At 40.1% G+C, this 10,705-nt stretch overlaps 1 protein-coding gene across 7 annotated transcripts in view; it reads right to left on the bottom strand.

Annotated features, from left to right (window-relative positions):
* ZMIZ1 (zinc finger MIZ-type containing 1) overlaps window positions 1-10,705 on the bottom strand; it is a 285,918-nt gene that overhangs the window by 30,070 nt on the left and 245,143 nt on the right. For 6 of the 7 annotated variants that reach the window (XM_031062580.1, XM_031062587.1, XM_031062584.1 and 3 more), the window contains 3 exons: window positions 3,990-4,104; window positions 1,555-1,772; window positions 53-116 (listed from right to left, as the gene is read on the bottom strand). In XM_031062580.1, coding sequence (XP_030918440.1) covers window positions 53-116; window positions 1,555-1,772; window positions 3,990-4,104 — 397 coding nt within the window. Of the gene's footprint in view, window positions 1-12; window positions 117-1,554; window positions 1,773-3,989; window positions 4,105-10,705 lie in introns of all 7 variants that reach the window. The other variant, XM_005417270.2, reaches the window with a different exon arrangement.

The following is a 10,705-nucleotide window of genomic DNA, read 5'->3' as shown; positions in this document are numbered from 1 at the left end:
CGGCAGCGGCACCTGCAGCAGCGGCAGCAGCTGCAGCTGGCTGGGTGAAATCAGCTGGTGGCCTCGTGTGGGGAGGGATACCCATTCCTGCAGGGGTATTTGGGCCTCCAGGGTAACTAACAGGGAAGAAAAGAAAGGAGGAGAGAATTAAGACATGCCTAGTGGATTTTGTTTTGAATGTTGGTGTGATCCTCACCTGAGACTATTCAAAAGCATGTATCAATGACTAATGAAAGCCAGCAGACCAGGTAATTAGGTGTGTACAGGAGATATGGATTGCATCTACAGGTTACACCTGCCTCCCAGGTGCAACAGTCATAGGGTTGCCACTGGGATTGCAAGGCATTGCCAGCAGTCATTTTGGGGGCAGTGAACTTCTTTGCAGCTCTGTAGCTTCCTGCAAAGTAGAGCTGACCTGCTGAAAGGAAATGCTCTGTTCTTCAGTAGTGTAGGGGCAAATGCACAGGAGCAGGAACAGCAAACTTCCTCCAAGACAGCACGTCAATCTGCCTCAGTGGTGAATTATGGCAGGTGTTCAAGATACCATAAAAGCATTTCTCCCTGAACCTTAGCAGAAAAGCCAGGAGAGACCCAATGCAATCGACTCCACTGGATCCCACACTGTGTTCTGCAGCTCCTGCCCATCTCTTCTATTGATCCTGAGATAAACCAAGCTAAGCCAAACCACGCCTTTCCCACATCAAGTTAGCAAATATCTTTATAAATATGGGCCAATGTACTGTGTCCATTTTAGAGATGCTAATACAAAGCTGAAGAAACTTTTTGGCTTGTTCAAGGTCACTCAGTAGATCAGTGGCAGAGATGAAGGAAGAGATAAACTCTCTCTGAGTCCCAAGCTTATATTCTTCACACTAGACTGCCTATGCTGGCAGCAGCAGTCTCTTCTGCAGCCTTTGCACCATAAATAGTGGTTTCACTTAAGTGCCCCCACCATCCCTGTTTACAAAGTATAGACACAGAAAATCATCATGTAACTAATGCCAGGCTATTACTTTTGGATTATATGAGTAATGCAGCATTTACTTCCCCAAAATAAATACACAACACAACCATATTTTTTAACGAACATCTTCATTACCAATTCTTTTCAAATTCCTGCTGTGGAGTAAGTCTTTGGGCAGAAATATTCTGTTGCATAGCAGACTACTTTGCCCAGTACTCAAGCTTACTCCTCCATATGCATGTAGAAATTATACCATCAATACCTTTCACATCCTGGCCTTATTAAATGTTAATCATTCCTAAGCCTGTGGTCTGTTTAACAATCTCTCTTAATTAAAACTTTATTTTGGGGGTTTATTAGAGCTAATTGATTGACCTAAGCCATTTCCACTTACTGTGATGAATTTCTTTGCAGTTTGGGTAGCTGATTTCCAAAGCTATAAAAGCAGTGTGTGCTTCAGTTAACCAGCAAAAAATAGCTACTGAGACTTTATATAATTAAAATAAGCCCATGACACTGCTGCCAGGTCACTAAAACAAGCTTTATCAAGTATTTACATCCATTTTCCATCTCAGAGAAGTAAACCTTACCTGCCACCAAACCCTCCACTTCCAGGATAATTGGGTCTCCCATACATGCCCTGCTGTATGTATGGCTGAGTGGAGCCTGCCTTGGCTGAAAATTGCTGCTGCTGTCCAGCAAACTGAGGGGAATTGATTCCAGGGTTGCTGGTTGTCATCCCAGAAGCCATGGGATTTCCTGCTGGGTTCATAGGGTTGTTAGCATTTGCCATTGGATTTCCCAGCACCTGCAAGAAGGAACAGGAGAGTAAGGGGTTGTACCTTGAACTACTTCAAGCAAATTAAGTTGATTTGCTGCAGTTGTTAAATTAAAACATAACCACCTGTACTCTGAACTCTAATGAGCACAGACCTCATTGACTTCTAGGTGCACATTCCTGGTGATTTCTACTTTTTCCATTTCCAAACAAACAGGTGATTTTCAACTAGATGGAACCCAAATTAATATGCTTATTAAAAAAGTTTATGAGAAAGACCTGCTATAACCATGCTGTGGCCATTCATCTGACTAAAAGAAAGGACATAGCTTTTTTGGGGGGGCAGGGAGTGTGAGGGGGTGAGAGCTTTTTTGTTTAATTGGTTGGTTGGTTTGTTCAATGCAGGACTTTGAAGTAACTTGGAAGTAGTAAGTCCCACTGGCACAAAGCAAATGGTACTACAGATAGAAAAACTGTGAAAGAACTTATTTCAGTACTTTAACCTATTCTTGACTCCCTAAGCAGTGTACAAAAGTCTATTGATTGTTTTTATTGCCTCTTATAAAAGAGTCCTCTGTTCTCTGTATAAAAGGACTTGTTTTGCTTGTTGAAAGGATTTTTTTCCCCAAATCGCTATGATTTCCATGGAGATGTAAGTGTGGCTGTCCATGGATCACCTGCATAAGATTTCCTGAAAAGTCTCCTACTTGGGAAGAAACTCAGATTTTTGCAGAAGACTAACTCAACAGCTTCAGGCATTTGAGAGAAGGAATTGGTGAACCAAGCTCACTTCTTTCCCTTGAGGAGCACAAAGACTTATATGAAATCCTGACATTCATTTCAATCTGCTCTGAATAGTTATAACCAAGCTTCATGTTCCAGAGTCTCACACCACTCCTTTGCAGTGACCTTCAGAGTCACTGCATTTTCTTTCTTCATGCAAGAGATCTTTTCCTTCTATTGCACCTTCCTCTGAAGTACCATGAAGAGTTCAAGTAACATTACAGTACTCTTATGACAGACAAAACTCTGAGTATTTTTTATCTTTCCTTTTGCCTTTTTAAGTCTAAAAGAAACTATATTTTCATCTTCTGGCAAATATAGACCAATATGTTTACTCAGGTATTTCTCTCCAGATGGGATACCTTTTCTTTTAAGGTGTTAAAGAAATCAACAATAATAAAACATTTCATAGATCCTGTAACTGTTTCCTCTTCTTGTTTCATTGAAGAAAGATTTTACCATAACCAGTGCTTACATAACTGCTGTGTGAATATCTATATGACTTGGCCTCTGAGTAATTTCTTTTTCAAATGGCTCATTCCGCTACAATTTAATTTTTAATTTTCTTAGCAAAATTAAAATAACAAAAAAATCCCCAGAAAATTTTGTATGGGATCTAACACCACATGGTTGGAAAGAGGTAGAAAAGACAGGTTAGATTTATGTACCATTTGCACTCATTAAAGATGGTAATGTGTTTTTTGAGCTTTTCACCTATGGTGTAAGCAAAGGCCAGACTGTCTGCATGCTGAATTTGTACCACATCCCTGGGAGTGCACTATCACAAGTAATTGGTAACTTCTTCATAAAAGCTGCTTCTTTTTGTATAGTATAATTCAATATACAACACAGAAGAAAAAGAGAGTTAATAGTGGAGATAACCAAATGAAAAAAAATCCAGGAAGTATGGCTCTCACCTGGGAGCCAAGAGCCCATGCTTGTGCTCCAATGCATGTTGAAACATTTTTACAAAGCTAGACAGCACTAACAGGAGGGACTGGAAAGACCACAACCTAAAATTGGTAGTTAGCAACTCTCTGTGGGGTAGACTTGGTACTGAATTCCACCAGTCCACAAGTACAACACAACCCCAGGTAAAATCAACAACTATCATTTGGTGAATCAAGCTAAATTTTTTAGTAGAACACAATCAATCTGAATTCACAAGAGGTTTGGGAATACCCCAATCCCATGTTTTTAGTGTTGAAAGCTTGCAGTGTAAAGTATGAGGTAAATCCAAGCCTGACATTTGCATGCAGCCAAAGGAGTGACTGACTCAAGCTCTCGGACACCTCTTGTTCAATGCCACCAAAGAGGACATGACTGGGAAAATAATGCATCATATACAACACAGAGACAGACACTGCTATTGATTGCAAGAGGATTTTCCAAAATACCTTCCATTTTACAAATATTAGCAGAAATGCATATTTGGAGGGAAGGAGGCATAAAAATGAAGCTTACCTGGCTTTGAGAGGTGTTAGTCACACCCCATACTGTGGTGACCACTGACAAAGAGCCTGGAGGCTGGTTGGTATTTTGTTGCCAGGGAACAGAATCATAAGGGAAAGACCCATCACTGCAAAAACAAACATTCAGAAGGGTGAGATTTTTGAAGTTTAAACTGTGGCAAGTTGCTGGTGGTGACAAAGGAATGAATGTCTGACATTACCTTAACTCTCCACTCTTCCTCCACTATTAGCTCAGTATTCTCAGAGGCATGAAGTTTCTTTAACAGCAATGTGATTGTATCAAACCACATGGAATGAATGAATGAATTCCTTAGCTATATTGAAGCACAGGGCCTTTACCACAAAAAGGTCTGTTAGCAGTGAAAGTAAATTCAGGGGCAGAGTTTCAAACAAGGACACCAAGTTACTCAGAAGCATGCATTTTTTTTTGCAATTCATCTCAAACTCTTCAACAATCACTGCGTCAGCTGTCTTATATCAATTCAATTAGATTTTGAGACAAGACTGCAGCTCCACTGTCTGCAGTGGGTCCTCAAATGGCCAGAAAAGCCTTTAAAGCAATAGTAGTTCAACATCATTTGGAAAAGTAAATTGAAATTCAGATAGTGTTCTCCCACACGATGGATAAGCTGCATGCCAAAAACGGTATTAGCTAATCAGCATTCTAGAAAATCAACTGCAGATATACAACACATCTTTCAGATAAATACGTGGATGAGAGGATTGGGTTTTTCCATTAGCTTTGTCCACAGATACAGCAAACATTTCTTACAGTTCTTTTCATACAAAAGCACTGGTGGTTTCAGAATGAGCCCAGGATAGGCATGCACTTAGCGTAATTAATGAAATGTCTTAAATCCAGTGAAAGTAACTATCAATCCTATGACCATAAAACATGTTCCACTTGAAATTTACTCATTCTTGTACTATTAACTTGTAAATTAGATTTCAATTTGCATATATATACATATACACTCAGGTGACCTTCCTCATCTAGATATATATATAAATACTATTTAACAGACACACATTGCTCTTTCATTTTCAAACACCATTGATTTGTGTTTTATATCAAGAACTGCATTTTTGTCTTGACTACCAGCTATCACCAAAAATTCTATCAAGGGCTAACTTGCCTAAAGAATCTCTACAGGCTCTACATGCACTCCATCAACGTGCTTCAAAGCCTGCTCACTCTCCCATGACCCCAGACGGTGCTCCAGCCTTGGACCACTCCTTCCTTTTGTGCTGTGAGCCAGAATCAAGGACTACCCCTGTGCTCATTCTTTAGCCTGTTCATAATGCCAGGTGTGAATCATTTAAGAACAGGAATTGCTCTGCACAAAGTATGCATGTGTGTGATAAAAACTGCCTCTGTCCTGACTAACAAATAATGTAATAACAGCAGCAGCAACTGTGTAAATGAAGCAGTGAATACATATCACAAACAGCTAGGAAATTTCAAAGAAATTCCACAATTCCTCTGCCAGCACACCAGCAATGTATTAGAACATAACTGCAAATTTGAACTGACCTATTTACTTCAAATACCCATATTCAATCAAGGAATAAAATCACACAAAAATTTTAAATTAGAGAAAAGAATAATTTCCCCTAACAAATAATTAGAGAAAACTAATGGTAAACCATAATTCTCTGTAAGATGCCTGACATGTCGTGTTTACACTGACAGCATCCATATAAACTAGCGTGTGAAAAAGGGCATACTGAACACCTGGCAACCACTAAGTCCTGCTAGCCCATGTTTCTTTAAAATATTTTCTCTCAAAATCTTGCCCCTCTCACTCAGAGGCTCAGACAATGGCTTCAGTGACTAATTTGCAAGTGACGCAATGCAAGTCCCTCCACCAGCATGGAGACAAATGATGACTAACCCAGAATTTGTGACTGCTATTAAGATTTCCTCTTTTATCCTGCTCTGAATGATGCCTCCTACTTTACTTCCTTCTCTGACTGTTTCTGATGATGTCTGCTCTGTGATTTGTTTGGATATTTATGGCTCATATGAGTGTTCATGCACTTCAGTGACTACAAAGAAGCCCTCTCCATGACATAAGCAGTGAAAGGACTCACTGCAGACATTCCTCTCTATTCCCCACTGATGTGCTGTGGACAGGTAATAAAACCTAAGGAGCAAGGCAAATATTTTGCAAGTGTATGAGTAAATAAGAAGGGTAATGACAGGCAGGAATCAAACCACAGAGTCACTAAATATTCTTCTAATGCAAATATGCCATACAGTTTGTCAACACAGTCCAACTTAGAGCAAGCAATGCTTCAGCCTGGTGTTAAGAAGTTATAATTATTACTTCACTTTCTTTGCCTCCTAAGCATGTTCTTCTTATCCATTCCTCTCCTTTACACTATGCAGAAGGGATTTCATATATCATTCCTCCGTAGTTTTCAGTGGTTAATCATTTGTTCAGTGGAAGGCCACACTGGGTTCTCGAACATGATATAATCACTTAATCCCAATTATAAATACTGAGTAAATCACTCAATTTTTACTACATTACAGTTAAAATGGGTGACACCTCAAGAAATTGTATTGTTGACAAATAATAAAGCCTCCAGCACCACACAAAAAAGCCAGAAAAAGAGACCAGCTATAGATTTGTTGAGAAATATTCATTGTGCGCATTGAACCACGTGACTACCACATTATCCAACACAGGACCTAGTGTAAAATCTCAAACATTACTAATCACAAAAAATATACAACACTGAAATAGTGACAGATGGGCCTCGCAGAACATGAACTTAAATAGCCTAATACCCACTCACTGTCCTAAACCTTGTCCCTCAAGTTTCACCTCAGTCACCCCACGAGAAATCCAAGGCAATCTCATGGTTTGCATTCCCCAGCATTTAGCCTGGCCCATCACCAATTACATGCATGTCAGAGTACAACTTTTGCCACACTGAATACAATACCCACCCTTTCTCCATCACATGAAGACTTCCTTGGTTTCAAGTAGTAAGAGATCCTGAAACTCGTGCCACTCAACTAGAGGATTACTTGTCCCTCCACCTCTGCTCTTTCAACTTCCATTTCTGTCCTTAAAACTACCCAAAGGAATATTCCCACCATCAAAGGAAAATCCATGTAAGTACCGTAATGAAACGTGACCAATCCAATTCTCATTTGCAAAGAGCGGTGCTTTTCCCCTGTTATTACACAGAGCTGTGAATTATCCTGAAATCCCTTTCTTTAAACTTGAAAATGGCAGCCAATAAAGAAAGAAGCTTCAACCTCTTCAGCCAAAGCGAAATGCTGCCCATGACATTGTTCCTGTTGAACTGTACAAGGGTAATTAAGTCTCTCACTGCACCCTGGAGGGCAGTGAGTCAGTTTGGACTCGGCTGGAGCCCACTAAAAGAGTATTGACTAAATTTACTATAGTGCTAATGAACCTATACATACTACTGGTCAGCATTAAAGGCCAAACAGCAGAGGAAGGCACAGAGCAAAGAGGAAGAGAGGGAGGAAAATTACTTCTCAAAGTAATGTTTCGCTACTCTGAGCTAGCAAAACTGCTATCAAGCAATGAGGAAGGATTTCTTAGCTACTGGCAGATGTACTGAACCCACCAGTAATATAACACTCATGTGGAAGAAGTACACTGGTAGTTAAGTCTAAAAACCTTCTCTTAATCCCAGTACTAGGCAGATAGCCAGTCTCAAGGAAAAGTTACAGACTTCATGTCAGACAGAGACTGATAGATAATTCTAATAAAAGTTGCTTAATAACAAGTGACCTTTGTAGAATAAATTAATACAAGTGAATTGCTGTAATTTATACATGATTTGTGGCATTATTTGCTGTGTTTTAAATATGTTTATGTTGTCACTAGAGCAATTGTATATGTATCTGATACTCTGTTTACATGTCTTCATTCCTTGAGGAAGGAAAGATTCAGATGGTTTAGTGAAGCATCCCTAGAGCATTGGCACTTTACATATTGTGGAAGAGAGTGAAAACTGGAATTACACATTCCTGGTGATTTTCCACATCACTTGTTGAGAGGGCCAGGTGTCTAAAATACTACCTTCATAAAGCATCTACCTCTGTTTCAAACACTGTAAATCTGCGAACTACTGCACCAGATGCTGACTTTCCAAAAAAAGCCTTTTCAGTCCAACCACTGACAATCAAGTTTCCCACAACTGGGCCTCCAATGGCTACTCTCTGTTGCTTACCCTCAAGCCAGCTTTGCAGTTTTGCAGGGGTCTCTACCATCTCTGAAGCACAGTCATCCCACCTGAAGGGCAGCTGACACACACAGAACTCACACCTTTAAATCTACCAACTCTATCCTAACTTTCCCAGTTGACACCAAGATGAGTAGGTAATTGCCACTGGAACACTGACTGTCATTTCTCCCACATCATCTGTTCTCACCCATGAACACCTTGAGAGGAGAGCATCTCATGACAAGGTGTCAGGTCTCAGAGGACAACAGAGGCCAAACATGTCTTTGCACTAACACATGGCCAAAAATCAGAACAGGCAAAATAGAATCCAAAACTGGGGCTACTGATCTGCTCCTGCCTGATGGCACCTCTCTGTGTCTGCACCTTGCTCTGTCTCTGGGCAGATGTGTGCTCAGCACCCCCTGCCTGTATTCTTGGTTGGAGCCTCTAGGTGACACTACTTTAATACAAACAAAACCATAATTTCCAAACAAGCTCCTTGCTCCCCTCTTTCTGCCCTACAACCTGATGCATCTGCAGTGGAAAAATATCAGAAATCCCACAATCAGAACAGGCAAGAAAGCCCCAGATAATTGAAGCACCAAGACGTGAGTTTCATGTCTGGGTTGCCTCACAAGTTAGCCAGTTCAACTTCTTTCATTCAGGTTTAGTTTTTGTTTTATTTGGATTTCTTGAGAGAACACCACTCGTGTAGCTTTATTGATTAATATGGATTCAGTTTGCAAGCCTTCTTGATTAGGGCACCAACATGAAATTTGGTGCCCTAATCAACCTAACACTAGGAATTAGGAAAAAAGATTGGGAAAAAAAGTAGCTTAAGTCCTTTCTGGAGCATTTTAGTATTTCATACTAAAAAGGCAGTTCAAATTCAGTATTTGCACTGCACCATGCAAACTTCAGTATGACTCAATAAACTAGGAACCCCTGACAACTTATTCAGAAATTACAGATCAAATGTATTTTTTTTTCTTTTGGTCAAAGTTCCACTGGAAATATCCCTGGCCTTGAGTATTAATTCAAGAAAACCCCACTGCGACAAGTGAAACCCAGAATTTGATTTCACTTACTGCCAATCAAAAACATTTTGAAGATCTGCTTTTATTTTCTTCGTGAAAACCACTAGATATTTAGAAGGAAACTGACTTGTCATTTTTCATTGAGATTCTTTTCCAAAGACACAAAGCCAGCACCTCCCCACCTGAGATACATGCGCCATCTTCATGCACCTACAGTGCTTAGCCAATGTGTTTCAACTTGAACACCTAAGATTAGTTTATAGTCCAGGTGACAGTTACTATAAACACATCACTATTCAAAAACACAAATTGCAAAATTTAATCAAGTTATCCCCTGACCTTTTGTGCTGTGTTTTCCATAAGCTCTGTAAACCACTCTATGCAATTTGTTGTCTGTTCACACAGAGGAGCATGGCAGAGCCAGGAGACACCAATGTGGAAAAACATGAAGACCACTCACAGTCAGCAAGGATATATGATGACACATTGTAAAGGAACCACAGAGTAAATACCTCTGTACATCACACATGGTGTACAGAACCAAACTAAAAGCGGATGTTGTGTGCAGGTACCATAAACTTTTTACTCAACATGAGGAAAGCAAGAGGGTGGTGTAGCCAGTCTGTATACTAAAAACTGACTTCAGATGGCTAGCAAGAACTAGCTTTTGATTGATGCCCTCTATGTGATTCACACCTTCCTGAAATACATTCCTCTACTTTGCATTATTATCTGAAGATGTTTAAATTGTATTGGCATAAATCATGGCACCATCCTGCATTTCACTAAGCAAACACCTACAACACAATCCCATCCAAATCACTGGGTGTTTTTATGTAATGTTAAAATGACAAAAGCCAATTTGGAAGTACTCTACAAGACTTTATTTCCCTCTACTTCTTAATGATGTGACTACAAACATCAAGATTTTACAAAGAAAATACACAGTTCCAAAAAATATCCCATCATGATTTCTCAAGTCTGTTGATTCCCTCCTCTCTTTCCAACTAGAGTATGTTCTCTAACTCTTTGCAAAGCTTTGAATCTCCCAACTCCAAATGCACAGTAGATCCATACCTAGTCCTTGCCTAAGAAAGAATTACCTCAAATGTTGTTTCAGTACTGGATGTTGCCTGTACCATGAAAAGGAAGACTGAAAGCGGTTAGAAATTTCATAGTTCACTGTAAAAAGAAGGAGGCTGGTTTCTGGCAAACTGTATGCAAACACAGAAGCACTCTGAACCCCTTCTAGCTGAGCAGATGCAGGCGAAGCAGTCAAAAGGTGAAGGCAACAAGCCATTTATCAGCTCAGTGGTTTGGATGGCACCTGCTGCTGCAGGTGGTTATCACCCCCTGCCTCTGCTCTTTTAAATATCCACACACACATTGATAATAACCATTCATGCAGCCACACACATATGCACAATACAGGCGTTTGCCGTTTGCGTGGAGACTG

Source organism: Geospiza fortis, unplaced genomic scaffold (assembly GCF_000277835.1).
Source record: "Geospiza fortis unplaced genomic scaffold, GeoFor_1.0 scaffold130, whole genome shotgun sequence".
NCBI lineage: Eukaryota > Metazoa > Chordata > Aves > Passeriformes > Thraupidae > Geospiza > Geospiza fortis.
The sequence above is the reverse complement of the archived record's forward strand: the minus strand, read 5'-3'. Positions and strand labels throughout refer to the sequence as shown.